This window comes from Pollicipes pollicipes, unplaced genomic scaffold (genome assembly GCF_011947565.3).
Source record: "Pollicipes pollicipes isolate AB1234 unplaced genomic scaffold, Ppol_2.1 Scaffold_5724;HRSCAF=6776_pilon_pilon_pilon, whole genome shotgun sequence".
In the NCBI taxonomy this organism is placed as follows: domain Eukaryota; kingdom Metazoa; phylum Arthropoda; class Thecostraca; order Pollicipedomorpha; family Pollicipedidae; genus Pollicipes; species Pollicipes pollicipes.
In genome coordinates this window covers 5,527,794-5,546,203 of record NW_023596746.1, presented here as the reverse complement: position 1 = coordinate 5,546,203, position 18,410 = coordinate 5,527,794, and the positions used below count along the sequence as shown (strand labels likewise).

Sequence of the window (18,410 nt, the reverse complement as noted above, 5' to 3'; positions counted from 1 at the left end):
CTGAGCCAGTGCTATCGAGCGCAGATGGTTCTATTCTGCGTGGATAAATTTATTTGCATGTTGGGTAGCAAAGCGCTGCCGGAGCTTGCTCTCCATACCCAGAGCAGCCGCATGTATTCAAAAGCACGCCATGAAGAACAGGCCTCATTTATACGCGGAAGGCGCAACCTCGCGCAGGCGATCTCATTGTGGGGTCAGTATCGGCCGGCATGCAAACCTCCTATCGGTAGCGCTGCTGGCCTGCCCGTATAGTGATAACGATAGTACGGCAACCGGGGAAACATAATTTTGATTTACCCCGCATATTGCGACAAAATGCATTCGATAGCGGTGGTATAGGGCTACCAGCTGCCCGTGCTACACATTTGTCATATTTTGGTTGTTGTTGTTGATTAGGGTTTTTTTGGTGCGCGGACTGCATGGGTCATATTGCGCCCATAACGTTGTCATTTAATTACGACGTGAACATATAGAGCGAAATCTTATTTTTGTAAGGAATGAAAACAGCCGGTCATCTTCAAGAAGTTGCGAGTGATAACCAGGAATGTCGCTTAGCGTAAGGCATTTCGCTCAAAGTCAAACAAAGGCTCCGGGCGAAATGTGGACATAGTTTACGTGGTGCACCGTCAGAAAAGCAGGGCAACGAGGGCATCAGGGTCTCTCACCACCACACAACAAATATTAGTGAGTTTCGTACTTATGGCCAATACGCAGCCTGCGAAGCACAACTTCTCCCCGCCTCGAATCACGGAAGCTGTAAGGCCGCAGGCCCAATTCAGGTTTTAAACGTTTCAATTTGCTAGTTGTGTCATTATTCCAACAGAGCTGCCACTTGTGTTGCGAGAAAGGCAAAATGGCTGGATAAAAATTTCGAGCTGGAAGAGGTAATCCGCACGTGCATGGTGCATGTGATGCGCGTTTTGCGGCTGCGCCAGCGAGGTCATTTCCAAAGATACCGACATGACTGGGAATCAAACACAGCGCCACCTTTTTCCAACTCGGTGCAATGCAGTAAGACGTATCAAGATGTTCTGTAAAAGGGACATGATGGTTTGCAAGTTCTCATTCCCAGCTTCAATAAAACAAAGCGCCTTGATTATAGCTACCAGTGCGGAGGTGAATACCGACGCGTGCCTCGGCAGTGTGAATGATCGAGTGACGGATCCACTCACACATGCGCGGCCGACACCGTCTGAGGTTTTGGATCCGGCCGTATAAGTTAATGTGTGCCCCTCGTACGACGCCACATGCTCTAGCCCCATGGCACGAAACAAGTCAGGTGTCAGTGTATGTTTCCTTGTCTCAGCCAGCGAAGTGTCTACTCTAGGCGAAATCAGAAGCCATGGAGGGTGTGGCATATGCTGCACCCGCATCACGCTGCAAAGAGGAATGCCACTGGCATCAAGAAAAGGCCTTGTCCTAGCGCAAAAAAGGGCGAAATGTTGATCCAGACCACCATGAAACACAGCTGTTGTTCGACGCGAGAAAACTGAGTTGTATGTCGGATGAGAAGGGAATTGCCGCAGCCTTAGAGTGCATCTCATGCCAAGCATTTCTCGCCTAGCCGGCAGCGGCGGGTCGTTGGCCCCAACAAGAAGGCTTGCGACAGGTGACGTTCGAAACGCTCCTGTGATGATGCGGAGCGCTGTGTGGTGGATAGTGTCAAAAGGACGCTTGCTTGACCCACTTGCGCTGTCATATACAAAACATGCGTAATCAAACTTAGAACGGACAAGTGAACGATATAAAAGCATGAGCGTTTTCCTATCCGCATCGTATGACGTACGTGCCACACATTTTAAAATGTTCAAAGTTTTAAAGCATCTGTGTCGTAGGGTTTTTAAATTCGCAATACATGTGAGACGACTGTCGAGGTGTACCCAAGGTATCTGGTTACCGACTCAGTGGGAATGGGTTGATCGTAAAGACGGAGAGTCAAGCCACCACATTGACAACGGCGACAGCCGCGCGTGGCGACCGTTTTCGCGGTGGAAAACCGAAACCCATTAATGTCGTTCCACCTCTCCAGATGGTCAACAGCCAAGCGGAGCTGGCGCTCCATTACATGCGTTCTTGATGCGCAGGTCCACATGGTAAAATCATATACGAAGAGAGCGCGGCCGACTGACTGCGGTATGACGTCAACAATGTCGTTTATCATGATAGCAAAGGCACCACACTTAAAACGCTTCCCTGAGGCACACCATTCACTTGTTGAAAAGGTGCTGACACCTCATTACCTACATGCACAAGGAGGAAGCGTTCAGCCAAACAATTCTCCAAAAAGGTGCCCATATGACCACGTATGCCAAGCTTGAAGAGTTTTAAGAGGACACCTCGTCGCCACGTGGTATCGTAAGCGGCTTCAAGATTAAAAAGATAGCACCTACATGACGTTTCCCTTTAAAACCCTGCTGAATCGTAGTTTCGAGCGTCGAAAGGTGGCCCACCGTACTAAGGTTCTTCCTAAAACCGCACCGTGCATTAGTAAAAATGTCATGCTGTTCTAAGAACCATATGAGTCAGACATTGACCATTTTCTTCATCAACTTACAGAGTGACGATGTAAGTGCAATGGGTCGATAATGTAAGGGGTCTAAACCACCGTTCCCCGGTTTTGGAAGTGGAACCACAGTAGCCTGTCGCGATGAGATCGGAAAGTCGCCGCTAACCCGAAGTGAATTAAAGATCGTCAACACAACTTCCAATATGCTAACAGGAAGATGCTGAAACATTTTGTTATGCATACCATCAGGATCCTCTGACACGCACTGCAGCATGCTGATGGCATATTTTAATTCGACCGTGGTAAAGGAATCATTATACGACATGTGTTCGGTAGAAGAAAAGTCTATGTGTGCTTCTTCGTGTCGCATTCTACGACAAACAAAGCACCGTTTCGTACTGACGTTACGACTGCGCTCCAAGATTGCTCGGACAATTTCGTTTGCAACATCCACTGGATGTATGACGTCGTGGCCATTTACATATAGTACGGGGAGTGGCGTAAAGCAGAACCGACCGGAAATTTGCTTGATCCGTGACCAGACCTGGGCAGTAGGTGTGAGACGGGTAAGTGAGCAGACGTAATCACGCCACGAATCTTAAAATCAATCAGATTGGCCGTGCTGCTCCTTCGGTCAAAGGCTCGAAAAGCGCGTTTGCGCACACGGATGGCGTCATGACACTTATCCGTCCACCACGGAACGGGCGTGCGGCGTGGTTTACATGAAGTGTGGGGGATGCACCCGTCAGCGCATTTTAAAAGCAGAGCATTAATATCCTCTGCCGAGGTAGGCATGCTGTCGGGATGCGTGGAAACCGACGCTTCCAGTCGAGCTTTAAAGCTCTTCCAATCGGCCTTTTCAAAATTCCATCCTGGGTCCTGGTACCTTGAACCCCAGCACTGCGGAATCTCAACCACAGCGGAAAATGGTCACTTCCTTGTGGATCGTCGGCCACTGTTCACTCCAGGCGCGGCATATGTTGCGGACTAGACGGACTGAGATCGAGGGTTGGTGTCCGTCCGGAAGGAAGACTAAAATACGTCGGCTGTCCGGTGTTTAGAATGCACAAGGAAGCATCATGAATAAAGCTTTCGCACAACCGCCCGCGTGTGTTTGTTTCATCAGAGCCCCAGGCAGTGTGATGGACGTTAAGGTCTCCTAACACTAAGATCGGCGGAGGAAGCTCAGCCATCAGGTGCCTGAGCCCCAATGATGGAAAACTGGCGCCAGGTGGCAGGTACAATGAGCAGACTGCGATGGTGTGACTGCTGAAATGAGCACGTGCTGCTACAACCTGAAGCGACGATTTCAAGTCCAGCCTTCGGGCTGGCACGCTGTGATGAACGGCCAGGAGGACACCACCGTGCGCAACAGTGTCAGCGGACATGTCCCTGAGGAAAACTGCGTAACTCTTTAACGTGATGTAGGAGTTCGGCGCCAGTTTTGTTTCTTGCAGAGCTACAGCTGCGGGACACTTCCGGCCAACCTCAGCCTGGAGGTTGAGCGCATTAACCCTTACTCCCCTGCAATTCCACTGTAAAAGTCTTTAAAGGAGGTGTTAAAAAACTTAAAGGCCGCCTCCGTGGTCTTGGGGAAAGATGCTGGACTCGTAATCCAGCGGCACTGGGTACGAGTCCCAGAGTGGGCGCATTGTTTGACCCGGCTGAAAAGGAAAGGCCAGCTGGCAACTGGCCAACAAGGTTCAACCCGGACCCGAGGCGGCCGTGTCGCAGCATTGTGCGGCACGTAAAACCCTCCGCATCCCTGTCTGGCGAAAGGGCGGAGGCAAAATTAGCTGTTGAACTGGACGGCACGCTTGGGTGGTGGGTTTGGGGTACACGCAACAAGCTACGCTTAGCAGGTACTCTGAATCAGAAATCACCCTTACAAACCATTCGGAATAAATTTATAAAAAAGGGTCTCGCACTTAAAACAGGAGATTCCAAAAAATTGCGCCGCCCTGGATGAAGCGCCAGATATCTCAGATCTGGAAGCCTGTTCCACAGATCCGTGCCCCAGCCTGGAGCGGGACCTTGGGCTACCCACGTCACTTGGAGACAGGGGCCCAGACGGGATACGCTTGGTGCCAGCATATCCCGTGCGTGGTGGTGGAGGAGAAGGGGCAATCACTGAGCCCCTGTCCACCACCTGGTGCCGAGGTGGAGCCTCAACCGGCCTTCGTGGAGACGGAGTGTTGCTCCGGGGGTCGGGTTCCTTGCCCGCTCCCGACAGCCTATTGGCTATCTTGGCCCGCTCCTGCTCAGCCAGGCGTGCACGCTTAGCATCACGGGCGCACCTGTCAGCCCCCTGACGCTCCATCGTCTCCGCTACACGCTGACAGGCACTGGCGAGGGGTGTCTGTGATGAGGAGACCGGTGGTGTCTCAGACGACGGAATGTCCGACGGCGCGCGAGGACTGCAGCCACGCGGAACCGTCGTCCAACCGTCATTCGCTGGCGATCCAACCGGTGCCGAGGAGGCCGGCAGCACGGCGGCCACCGGCTGCTCGCTTGGTGGGGAGGGAGCTTGGGGTGCTGGCTGCGAGTCCAGCGCGCGGGCGGAGGGTACAGCTGATGGGCCAAATGACCTCAGAAGTTCCAGAAACTGAACAGCCGTCATTTCCTCGATCACATTAGTGTGCGGCAACGAAGCTTTCACTTTCGACACGTACGATATTTTTGGGTGGGTTTCGTTATTAAGTTCTCGAGCCTCACGGAAGGATACCTTTTTATCAGTTTTAATTGATATAATTTCTTTCTCCTGCGTAAGCTGGGCATGCACCTTCATACGACGCATGCGGAACCTGGTCCTTGCCGCAGTTGACACAGTGGAGTTTGTCAGGAGTACAGATTTTGCTCATGTGCTCGAAGGACGCACATTTGCCACACGCTGCGCGGTTCCCACAGTTGGGTCTGGTGTGACCAAGTCGCTGGCACTGATAACACCGCATGGCATTGGGCACAAACTGACGAACTTTCACGCCGACGTATACCACACATATCTCGGACGGTAAGTCAGGGCGACTGAACTTGAGTATGAGGTTGTTTGTGGGCACCAACTCTCCTCCCCTTCTGACAAGGATCCGCCGAGCGGCGGTCACTCCAAACTCCGACAGCTCCCCCACGATCTCCCCCTCGTCAACGTCACATAGATCAAAACAATTGACCACGCCCCCGGACGAATTTTTGGTGTTGTATGGCGTCGCTGAAACTGACACTGTTTTTTTCCCGCTTACCAGCCCCATCTGGAACACCATACGAAAATTCAATTGCTTCCATAGCCCGTATCGCCTCCAAGCCACCAGCAAATTCGGCTTCTATTTTTCCATCCCGGAGATTGTCACATCTGATAATTTTTCCAAATCTGTCGCAGCTATTTCGCCTCTGAAACGGTGACAGGAACGCCCACCTAACCTCATCACTTTCGAAGACGAGAATCCGTGGTCCGGGGTAACAGTCTTCTCTCCACCCTTGGGTTATTGTGGTCCGACCCCCTTTCGGATAACGGGTGTTTTTAGAGTTAAAGGATGCCATGCAAAGTAGGTTTTTCTTTCGGCACCGGGGCTCCCACCCACCGCGGAGCCCAACTGGCGGACGGCCCAACACTCCCACGGGAGGTGGTCACCGCCAGGACTACCCCGGTGCTGTACGGGGTGAACGACACCTCCCTCACGGCCAGATGTAACCAGATAAACCCCCTCCCCGTCCTGACCGGGGTTCAGCGCCGCCGCCCCTTGACCCCTTAAGCCGCCGCGCGCGGTCAGTCGCCCCAAGCGGAGACCCGCACGGAGCACCCAGCCGCAGTGCAAGCGACATGCCACTAGACACGCGTGGGGCCCCATGGGCCCCCAACGCCCCCGGATATTCTGGCCGAAGTGGAGTGTTGGGACGCGCCGCGACTGACCTGCACGACAAGCCCCTCAGCCACCAGGATCCGATCAACTCGGGGACGCGGGCGAGGGGGCACGGCGACCCCGATAAAACGAGGATTAGGATCGATGAGTGGGCCGGATGCGGGGAAGCAGGCAATGGGAAGGGAGGGGCGGGACAAAGGGCGGGAGATCACGTACCGGCAGGGTCGCTACGCCCTAGAGAAACACCTTGCGCCGTCCACCTGTTACCGGAGCTGGGACCCGAGGGAGCGCTAGTCCCATACATCGGCCGAAGCCGGTGCCCCTGCGGGGTTGCCATATTTTTGTTCCGATTTTACTTGGTCGACCCACCGGCAGCGTACTTCTCAGTGTTTGCGAGCGGCCGGCGAACAGTTTTAAATGCTTTTACTCGTGCGGGGAAGCTGCAACCTTCCTCACACAATACCATTGCGGGAGTACCATCGGTCGGCAATGTAAGTCTCGTATCAGCCGACATGATCTTTTTGTTGAAATCGCCACTTGACGGCACAGAGCAACTGCGGCCAGCCTGCCCGTCGCGCAATCGCCATGCAGTGATTCGCACAGATGCGCTGTCCAATTTGAAACACTTTTTCTCGCGTGCGAAAGGTACAACTTTTCGAAGACAACGTCGCTGTAGGAGCATTGTCGTAAGGAAATGAAACCCCCTCGTCTGATTTGACTTTTTTGTCCGAATAAGCCCTTTAGAGTGCATAGCTTACTTGGGCTAATCCACCCGTTGAGTGATACTCAAAATACTGCTGCCCGTGACAAGCGATGTAATAAAACCCGAAGATTGCAACTGCGTGCCTTCAATAACACCGCTTAAGACCTACCTCAGGCTAGCACATCATACTCGTCAGATTTTGGTTCGATTTCGCTCGGTTGACCCACCGACAGCGCATAACCGAAGTTCACCTGCCTGTGCAACACACTCGTGCAATGCCGGTTGATATAACTAACTTTTCACTATTTGCATTCGCACATTGACCTGCACTTGTTATCTGTTGCACATTTATAGATGTCCGTGAAGTCAGAGATCTATTGAGCACTGTAAGTAGTAGCCAATTATATGTTGCGTTGCGCATAGAGAAGGGCGTAGAGCATAACCAGAGCAGGGCCTATGCTAACATCCTAACTAGGAGAGATAATCCCCGACGGTAACCGCCATAATGCTCTTTTCACTCAGTGAGAGGTTACGTACACAGGCTGACCGTGTGTTGTATTGCCATATAAATGTTCCTAGGGGCAAAAGTCTGTGGCTCGCTTTTCATACCATTTAGTAGCATCATTCATCGCTAGTCAAGTTCGTTGCCATGGGAACAAAATGCCAGGAATCCAAACATTGCGTATTGTGACTTAGCTCTAGGGCCTAGCTCCGTTGTTATAGGACCCTTGGGCATTGGCGACTGAGGGCATCTGCAATGCCGGATGCGATCGGGTACAGTGGGTGGTCCCAGTGCCGACATTTATATTATGTACATGTACCCGGTACATCGCGTCTTCTACGTTGGTATTTATAAAAGTTGCGTTAGCTTGTTCACTTCTCAGACAGTGAATTGACGGCGGTATCCACCTGCAAGCGCGTTTTGGGACGTGATATTTGATTGAGGTTTGAATGCCCGGCTGATTGCTTTATTTTCAGTTTTTTGTTACACAAGTCATCACATTCACACGCTTCAGTTGAATTTCTACTGTACAAGCTAATAGTCAAAGGTTGACTGGAAACTTCTTATCCGGACTAAACTGTATATGACAGCTATATGAGAGTAAGATGGCAAAAATACTTGTCATTCCACACATGTCTGGCATAGCAGTAATACCAGCTACCCAGCCACAGTTCTCATCCCAGCAACAATTCCAGCCCACACAACAAAACTGAAAGCCAGGGATAACCTTCAGTACATTCAAAGCCCTTGTTTCAAGCAATTTGGTGTTGAGAAGTACCTAACTTCATGTAAAAATGCTGCCTCTTTTTCAAGCAGAAATAATTGAAAATTCAGCACAATATGTTCATACCCAAGCTCAATGCTCACATGCTCTAGATTCATGGCATCATTGCCATGTAAGCATGAGGTGCAGTGGGTAGGATTTTTGCAGTGCTGGCTTTAGAGCACCTGTAATACAATGATGATTAGAAAAGGTTGCATCAATAATTGTATTATTACCATCAAAATAACTGGTAATGTAAAGTAAAGACCATTCTTTTCTGAAATTCACAGGGCTGCCTGTGCTCCACAATTGTTCATTTTAGTAAACAAAATTGTTTGTGTGTACAGCCTGCTTTCATATTATTTATATGTATATGAAAGGTTATATTGTGTCAGACAACAAAGTCACACAGCATCCCTGAAGGAGTCTTGTGTTTGGGAAGAATGGCAAATGATCCATTCACTGTATATTGGTATAGACATCCATCAGTTTTGCAACAGTGGAAACGGCCTTCGGAGCTACGCTCAGCTGTTCCTGTATACCTGACATCGTTGGTGTTGTGTCAAGAGGAAAAATTGAAATTTATGTAGCAATTATGTTCTACCTTGCTGTGTTACTTTAACAATAGCTGTACCACTAATTTCTCCTAGCATGCAGATAAACTACCCTATAGCATGTTATATGTTCCCTAGAACTGCAAGAAATGTTCCAAGTTCTAAGGCTGATGGAGAATAGCCCCATAGCAAATTTCACATGTAAAGGGCATGGTTGTTCAACTTAACAGCAGAGCCTGACTTTGGAGACCCAGATATCTCCCACCAAATGTTCTTCATCAAGTGATGATCGGCATGTGTTGGTTTCCAGCACCTCTTCACCTTGAGCTGTCTTAACAATGGATGACTACAGAAGTGACTTTGAATCAGATGACTCCTGCACTGGCTCAGAGACAGGCCATCATGCAGCATCTGAGAATGGCAGCAGACTTGAGGCTGATGAGGCCGATGACAGAAATTACTCAGATGACTCTGAGGGACAATATTCTTACAGGTATGGATGCACAGTAAATTACAAAATTCAAACCTGCTGCCTTTATGTCATCTCCACAAGTGACTGGTGCCTGAGACGGTTTTCGTCAACGTTGTCAGGTTGTCAACCCTAGGTGGATCCATGCATGCGTTGACGATCCTGGGTGGATCCATGCATGCTTTGGCGACGGCCGTTACTACGGACCATCCGGACCTAACGACCCTCGTCTCTCCCAGCGAGGGGGACCAGTATGAGGCGGACACCGGTGCCGCCGCTGCCGCCGCCGCCGAGTCTGATGTCGCCAGCAGTGGCACAGCCGCCGGCCGAGCGGCGGACAGCGGCATCAGCGACTCACCGACGCCGCCCCGGGAGCGGCGGGATGACGTCCAGCCGCACCAGCACCCTGCCCTCCGACCGACGCGCCGCCGCCTGCAGAGGTCCGTCCCGATCCGCGACGTCCGCGCACTAGCCTAGCGAGGTGGCGTCGCCTGCAATAACTCCGATTCTCGATGGGGGCCGGAGTAAGGTCCAGCGGCGGCGTGCTGTCGTGGTTGAGGTGTGGCTTAGTGATCACTTAAATGCGACTAGGTGTTGGAATGAAGCTATAATTTGTTCTATTCCGAGCAAACTCTGCACAGCTGTACCGGCTCCCCGTCCCAAACACACGTTCTAACACCTCTTCCACACCCTGACATCACGTGGCAGTGCTCCTCTCGGAACGAAGAGTCACACTCAGTGCGTTTCGTCCCGATCTAGGCCGGATCGTGCCGCCGTGACAGCGCCGCCCGCCTGCGCCGCCAGGTACCTGCTGAAGGCGCGACGTGCCTACTTCCGCCGCCAGGGTCCGACGGCGGTGGCCCACTTCGTGCGCGCCCTGGCGCTGGCTCGTTTCCTCTACGGCGACCGGCACTGGCGAACGCTTCGCTGCCAGGTGCTGCTGGCCAGAGCGTATCTCGACCTGCAGGTAGACGGCCGCGCGGCTCGTGCTGGGTGACGTGCATCTGCGGCTGGCGATCGTTCAGTCTCTGTGAGAACTGACTGTGACCTCTAAATGCGTCAATATATTTTAAAGTGGTCTTACTACAGGGTGTAGAGTCAATTTTGAAACACTACGCTCCGCGCCAAGTTTGAAACAGTATGCCCTGTAAACCCATCTGCTCTGACTTTCACCTCTTGTGCTGTTAGATTCCTGTTATGAACATTGCCAGCTCACGATGTTGTTTTGTCTTTGTTCTAGCGTCGCCTGTAGCTACGGTTCATCTCCATCTTGCGTGTTGCAGGACTTGCCAGCGCAGGCGGATGAGCATGCAAGTGAGGCTTTGACAACGATCCTCATGTACCAAGGGACGGAACTCATACCTGACGGCAAAAGCCAGGTAACGGCGATGCCCTCGTGAGGGTGACAGAGGCTGTACCAGCCCTGCAATCGTGATGACGGGCGCAAAGCCATATAACTTAATAGCAATGTTACCTTAATCTGCAATGCCTGCAGTCAGATAACTCAATGAAAACGTACCGATACAGCACCCGCCGTCATCTGCTGCTGATGGTGGTCTGCAGGTACTCCACATGCAGCTGCTGGCTCGCCTGGTGCGCGGCCAGGCGCTGGTGCAGCTGGGCCAGCCGGCGGCAGCCGAGGACTGTTTGCGCAAGGCGGCCGACCTGCTGGCCACGTACGCGCAGCTGGCGGAGAGGCGCGCCGCCCGCCGGCCGTCCTCGGCTCGGCCGCTGGCGGAGCTCAGGCCGGCTGCAGCTGCGGCTGCACGGCTGGCTGGGTCGGGCCGGCGCGGCGCGCGGCCGCCTGGAGGAGGCGCGCGCCCACCTGACCGAGGCCGAGCGGCTGGTGCGCCAGCAGGCCGACCTGCCGGCCGCCGCCGCCCTGCTCCGGGAGCTGGGCCAGCTGGAGGCGCGCGGCGCCCGCCGCCAGAACGCCGTGCAGGCCGTGCGCTGGTTGCGGCAGGCAGCGGAGCTGACGGCGCAGTGGTGGGTGCGGGGCGCTCGGCACCGGCCGACTCGCGGACTGGCGGGAGGGCCGCGGGGAGCTCAGCACCGGCCGGCCCGTGGACTGACGGGAGGGGTGCGCAGAGCTCGGCACCGGCCGACTCGCGGACTGGCGGGGGGGGGGGGGGGTTAGGGGCGCTCAACACCGGCCGGCCCGCGGACTGGCGGGAGGGGTTCGGGGATCTCGGCACCGGCCGACTCGCCGACTGGCGGGGGCGGGGCGAGAGGTCTTCGCATGGTGCCGTGGGCTGTCAGTGTGCGCTGTGTTCCCAGCTGGGGTGAGAACTCGGCGGAGCACCTGGACGCGGAGCACGCGGTGCTGCGGGCCGAGGGCCGCCTGGCCGGTTCGGACCCGGCCGCCCTCTCTGCCGGCCTGTCGGGCCTGCACCAGCGGTGCCTGACACGGCTCGGCGCCGCGCACGTCACCACCATCAAGGTGGCCGATCACCTGATACAGGTTAGACACGGGCAACCCACTGCAGCGCTGTCCATAATGGCTGACGAGATCTCATACAGGTCAGACGTTGGGGCTCCCGATTGTAACAACGCCGTTGAAGTATTTTGGCCACGTGGTGGGAGATGTCATGCAGATCTAACATATTTTCTATGAAATAGGAATGTGCGAGGGTTGTAATGTTCCTACCAGGAACACCTCACATCTAATACACCCGAGGTCGTGCGCGGAGCACCCCGGCATATCACGTGCAAATTGGTGCACACCCTCGTGCCATGGCATCGCTATGGCACCCTGGCGCCATAGCGAGCCATGGACAACCATAACCTTTACATACAAATTTGCTATGAGGTTATCCTCCATCAGCCTTAGAACTTGGAACATAGACACCAGCTCCCGTGACGTGACGCCCTCCCCGACAGGTACACGTGGAGCAGCAGTACCACGAGAAAGCCACCAGGGAGTGTCGCGCCAACACCAAGGCCAAAGTGGAGACGCACGGCGAGCTGAGCCGGGAGGTGGCCGACAGTCTGCGCTCGCTCAGTGAGTGTCGGTCTCGCGGCGCCGCGGCGGCTGCTCCGAAGCACGTGGGAAGAGGGTCGCGGCTGAGGCTGGGGAGAGTGCTGACACAGGAGCCTCGCGGAAAAGGGAGGCGAGCTAGTGAACCGTCTCATTTCACGATTTGAGATCATTCTCGGTGCGGGGCTGGTCGCCGAAATGATCTAGATATGTCTTCCGCGAGTGAGAATTCGCCATGTACGTCGGAGCTGAAGCCGAGCCGTTGCAGGTCAGCTATACGTGACCTCGGGTCAGCTGGAGCGGGCAGTGGAGGTGAGCAGGCGGTGCTGGGCCATCGAGAACCTCATGTTCGGCCGACAGGACAAGCGTGTCCAGGCCGCGGAGGAGGCCTTCAGAGAACTGGAGAGGTCGGTGCCTTCATATCTCATCCTCTTGGCCGGAAGGAGCAGACGGCAAACCTGGCTGCTTTTGCTTGATCGATCCGCTGGTTGACCTGGAATAGATGGCTAGCTTTAATTGCATTAATGTTGCGCATGCGCAGTCATGTTTCATGTGACCGATCGGTCCACGCCTTTACTTAACGACGCCTCACGGGAAGTGTGCGTGGACATGATAAGCGATTCCAGTCGATACAGTTGAACGATATACAGATATGTTATACGAATGTCTGGCCTGGCTGGGCTCGTCCTCCGCTGGCAGCTGGCGCCTGTTGCAGACGACTGGGCCGAGGCAGCCGATACGCTGGGCGGGTGCGCTCCGCTGCCTCCACCGCCACGCCCTCTATAGATGACGCCCTGCGGCTGTAGCGGCGGCCCCGGAGCTGCGCCAGCGGGCTGGGGCTGCGCCAGGGCCGTCACCAGCTCAGAGGACGCGCTGCGGGTGTGACGGCGGCTCCGGAGCCGAGCCAGCCGGTCGGGGCTGCTCCAGAGCCGTCACCTGCTCAGAGGACGCGCTGCGGGTGTGACGGCGGCCCCGGAGCTGCGCCAGGCGGCCGGGGCTGCTCCCGGGCCGTCATCAGCTCTGATGACGCGCTGCGGGTGTGACGGCGACCCCGGAGCTGCGCCAGGCGGCCGGGGCTGCTCCAGAGCCGTCATCTGCTCAGAGGACGCGCTGCGGGTGTGACGGCGGCTCCGGAGCCGCGCCAGCCAGCCGGGGCTACTCCAGGATCGTCACCAGCTCAGAGGACGCGCTGCGGGTGTGATGGCGGCTCCGGAGCTGCGCCAGCCAGCCGGGGCTACTCCAGGATCGTCACCAGCTTCAGAGGACGCGCTGCGGGTGTGACGGCGGCTCCGGAGCTGCGCCAGCCGGCCGGGGCTGCTCCAGGGCCGTCATCTACTCAGAGGACGCGCTGCGGGTGTGATGGCGGCCCCGGAGCTGCGCCAGCCGGCCGGGGCTGCTCCAGGGCCGTCACCAGCTCAGAGGACGCGCTGCGGGTGTGACGGCGGCCCCGGAGCTGCGCCAGCCGGCCGGGGCTGCTCCAGGGCCGTCACCAGCTTAGAGGACGCGCTGCGGGTGTGACGGCGGCTCCGGAGCTGCGCCAGCCGGCTGGGGCTGCTCCAGGGCCGTCATGAGCTCTGATGACACGCCGCGGGTGTGACGGCGCACTTGTGCCGTTCGACCAGTGTGGAGTCGTCCGATGCACCGACTCCTCTGCGGCGAGCGGGGGCCGCCGGCCGTCCCATGCCTCACTAACGTGCTGGTGTTTGCGAGTCTTCTGTACAAGTGTTCCAGTTAGTTTTCATGTGGTTAGCTGGTGCGTAGGCGAATGCTTTGTAGCTTTGTGTCCCGGTGACTACTCGTAGGGACCAGCCATCGTCGGCTTGGAACATGCAACCATCCGTATTGGCTCTGAGTGCTTCGGGATACATTAACCGATTTTATAGCAACGTAGTGCAATTCCCATGAATCTGTTAACAAAGCGTAGCTACGCCGGACTTCACGATGTCGTCACGTTTTATATTAGCCTCTGCAGTCAAAGTAGTCAAAAACGATTAACCGACGGAACTAGGGGTGGGACAGCCCTCTCCAACTCCCTCCTGTACTGGCGCTTAGGTCGGCACCAGGTCAGCGATTGGCCAGCTCGAAAAACGGCATGCATGCTTTGAGGCTGTCGGCGCGGTGCATACGGATAGGCTGAACTCTGGTGTACTCATAACAGACTCCAAAATAATGGTGTTTACAGTGGGCCGTGATGTGGCCTGAGTGCTCCACGCCAGAATGGTGTGTCATGATGCAGAGACTGTACATCCAGTCTCCTGGTACGGCGGATCGGGCAGAACACCTTGATAAATAGGTCAAAGCAGTCCTGCGAGCGCACAAGACCCGTCATGGATGAGATTGGCAGGCTCAGGTCCCAGGACGGGTCGAACGTTGCAGACGTGCCCGTGCACCGTTCACCGTAGCGTGAACCTAGGCTCTTCGACAAACAGGTCAACAAACTTCACTCTTCGGGAATAGGAAACGCTCACGGGCCTCCAGGGGTTCTGGTTAGCAATAACGCTGTCATCGATGTGGGTATGTTAGGGCTTGGGTTGGGTGTCGACACGGTCTACGTCCTGGTGGAAACCTTCCAGCAGGTATCGGAGGAACTCTTGTGTGTCATGCTGTTGATAGCCCATGAATTCGTAAACCGTAAACCGCTGGAAATGTACCTTTAATGGGCAGATAGCAGCACCCGGCCAGCCTCATCTGAGCCCTTCCATAGACCTCGCATTAGCCTGGCAAATGCTCTGATGAGAGCACCCTTCATGGCGGGGGTGGTGGTGTTGATGTCTCTCGAGCGCTCGTCTCGTAGGATGAGGTCGTGGTGGACGCGAGTGTTGCTCAGACATTGTCAGGCTGCGTTCATGATGCACGTATTGCGGATGCTCAGGAGTCCTGTAAGACCGAGCGACCGTATCGCGGGCCGCGCCCCACCGCCTTCTTCGCTCGGGCTGATGATCCTAGGACAGCTCGACGGGGAGGCGGCTGGGCCTGGGCAGCTGACCGGACAAAGCTGCTCTCAGTTCCTCTGATCAGTACACGCCCGCTCAGCCTGTCGCCACCCATTCCACTGCTTCCGGATGCCCAATTGCTCAGTGGACTTGTTCACAACGTGCTGGAGTGCCTACATGCGTTGTGTTTATGTCTGTGCCGCTGCTGCTGCGCCTGGGCTGAACTCGTATCGCCTCAATTACTAAAAAGTTGTAGTCAGAAATCCAAATAATGGTCGGGTTTTGAGTTCGGGCGAGTTGTGTCATTGGTCGTTCGGTGCCAGCCGTACCTGATAGCCACGCCTTTCGGGCCGGAGGTTTAGTGCGCCGACAACAAAGCTCGTGGGCTCGGCGCTGGGTCTTTGGTGAAGGATTGGTGGGGACCAGGTCCGCCGGCAGCCACCGGATGCGTGGTCAGGTCCCACCAAGGCGGACAGTCTAGTCAAGCCTCAGGGCTGTCGGAAAAAAAAATATTGTTCATTGTGAGGCGGTGCCGTTTTTGCAATGTAGATAACCGTCTTCGTATATTTTTTTTGCCGTTGACCTTCGTTTTTGTCCGTTGTTTTTGTTGAATGTCTTGGTGAGCGATGAAATCGGAGCCGGGTTGTCTTTATATAGCAAGTATGTTATTGGCATTGACTCTGGCGATCTGGACTAGCATTGCTCTGTATACGGTTTTTATCACTTGACGCGACACCTGTTACGCTTGTTTACTCATGCGCCCATCCGGCTTCCGTTACGTAATAGTTCTTACACCAGCACACACGCCATACGCGGTACACCTTCGCACCTGTCGAAATATAAAGCCCGGGAAATGACTTGGAATGAAAGTGCTGTTTGGTTGTTGAATGCGCGCACGTCAAGGATGTAGCACGGAAGGTACCGTGGGGTAGGACATAATGCGACAATGCGGCGCCATTTTTACTGGCTGAATGAGCGATCGTATATCGAATAAACGCGAACCCTTGGACCGAGATGTTTACCAGCTCCTGGATTATCCCATCACTCCAGACTCGTCTGTTACGTATACATCCGCTCAGTTCCGCCTGCAGCGCCGAGTGCACTGCAGCCGAACAGGCCCGGTCAGCGCGCCTCTCGACGGTCTGCAGAGGGCCGCCACACGCACACACGCACACATACACCCCCCCCCCCCCACCCACACGCGTACCCCCCACACACATGCACACGTACTCACCCCCCCCACCCCCCACACAAACACACACACACACACACACACACACACACATACACATACACACACACACACACACACACACACACACACACACACACACACACACACACACACACACACACACACACACACACACACACACACACACACACACACACACACACACACACACACACACACACACACACACACACACACACACACACACACGCCCACACCACAACACACACCCTATTCACCCTATTTTGTTTTGCGGGGACATGTGTGTTGGACCTTGTTTGTGGGCACACCACCAAAACAGGCCTATTATTGGTAGAGTTGGGCCTTGAAACTCCATATTACAACTGATTGAGGCTTAATTCGGGCTTGACCCCAGAAATATCTCGGGATCTTGACAGCGGTCACTAACACAACAAAGATTTCGAGACGGTGTAAAAATTTGGTTTATGGGTACATTACTCGTGCCCATATTTTACACGTCCCCACATACCATGACATGTACGTTGTGTGTCTACCAGTGATTGGATTGAAATTTTGTGACGCAGACATTTTATATCAAAGGTGTAGGCTGTTCGGTAGTCAAGATGTAAATTTCTCGATTAAAAGATTTCACGTTTATTTCCGACGTTCACCAATTTCACTTCAGTTTTTTCAAGATAAGGCCGCCGACATTAATGATAAGTGGGGTACTGCGTCGATTTCTTTCGTTGGATAAAGTAAGCTGTCCATTGCATGCAATGTGGGATTTTTACATGAGCTTCGAGCGTATCCTAGTCCATCATATCTGTCCTGCATGTTTCCATTCTCTGGATTTTTATGACAATGGAGCCATGATGGCCTTGCATGCTGCTCGATTGCCTGCGATTAGGTACTAGCTACTGCTTCTGCTGATGTAGGGTGTGGGTCACCGATTCTTTTAAAACGCATGGGGTCGTAAATGCCCTCACAGTGTATCTCAAGAAAGAAGAGCTATTTTCAGAGGCAACATGTATCCCTGGACGTTGTAAGTGCACCCGTGCATCGAGTCCATGACGATTTGTTTCCAAAACTAGTTTTTTAAGCAGTGCTATAACGCAGTATGCTCCGCAGCCCGGCTCAAAAGAAATGCCATGCGGGAAGAAACCGCTTATTTAATGCCCCTACAACATGTTTTCAAGCGTCGATTGCACATCTTCATAAGCACCGTTTGTTTCACGGGCAGGTGGCATGTATACATTTTCATATGGGTAGGAACGGGTGTGGGCCCTGAGGGTGCAATGCCACCTCAACTGTTTTAGAATGCTCAGCATTAGTGTAATGACAACGCAGAAAAACAATCGACTCCAAGGTTTGTTTTGCCTCCCTCCCGCCAACGCACATACAAACCCTTGAGCCACTCCAAAACCTATGCACATTTGGAAGAAAAAACGGCAACTGATGCATCAAGCAAAGGTGAAACAACCGAGACATTAAAATAATCACCGGTCCTATAATTGGGTGGCGTAACCCATCATTTGACCGTCAGTTGGGTAGCACGTTTTTTGCACATTGACCGTCAGTTGGGTCAGATGGCTCATTTATCACGGTTACAGTTCCTGGGCGAATGCTATGGTTTCTTTACGAATTTTCACCTTTTCGTCGATCCGCAGATGAAAACCGTCCGAAAATCGCGCGTCTGACGATTAGTACAGGCTGCATTAGCGCTAGCATTTTTGTGTCATCAGATGATTCACTTGAGCATCTTCAACATACTGCAGGATCAGTCTCCTTTCAAAAGGGGTGTGACATGCTTGAGAGCATCCCTGCAAACAAGGACATACTGTATTTAGATTCACGCGCACGTCGGAGGCCAAAAGTTGGTGAACGAAGGCGTGACTTGGGAAGCGGTCAGCTCGGGACGGGGTTCACGTCGCCGGCCGTGGTTTGCGGAAACAGC

General features: G+C 54.2%; 1 protein-coding gene and 1 long non-coding RNA gene across 2 annotated transcripts; both read left to right on the top strand.

Annotated features, from left to right (window-relative positions):
- Window positions 1-7,747: 7,747 nt before the first annotated feature.
- LOC119103767 (uncharacterized) lies at window positions 7,748-9,667 on the top strand. Its single transcript, XR_005094807.1, has 3 exons — window positions 7,748-7,837; window positions 9,193-9,375; window positions 9,591-9,667. It is a non-coding gene; the product is annotated as an uncharacterized LOC119103767 (long non-coding RNA).
- Window positions 9,668-9,863: 196 nt separating this feature from the next.
- Window positions 9,864-13,155, top strand: LOC119102369 (tetratricopeptide repeat protein 23-like). The gene is made up of 8 exons (XM_037225738.1): window positions 9,864-9,910; window positions 10,156-10,318; window positions 10,635-10,730; window positions 10,915-11,027; window positions 11,629-11,812; window positions 12,232-12,352; window positions 12,597-12,735; window positions 13,044-13,155. Exons 1-8 carry the CDS (start codon window positions 9,864-9,866, stop codon window positions 13,132-13,134), a joined length of 954 nt encoding a protein of 317 aa, XP_037081633.1. The 3' UTR covers window positions 13,135-13,155.
- The last annotated feature ends 5,255 nt before the right edge of the window (window positions 13,156-18,410 follow it).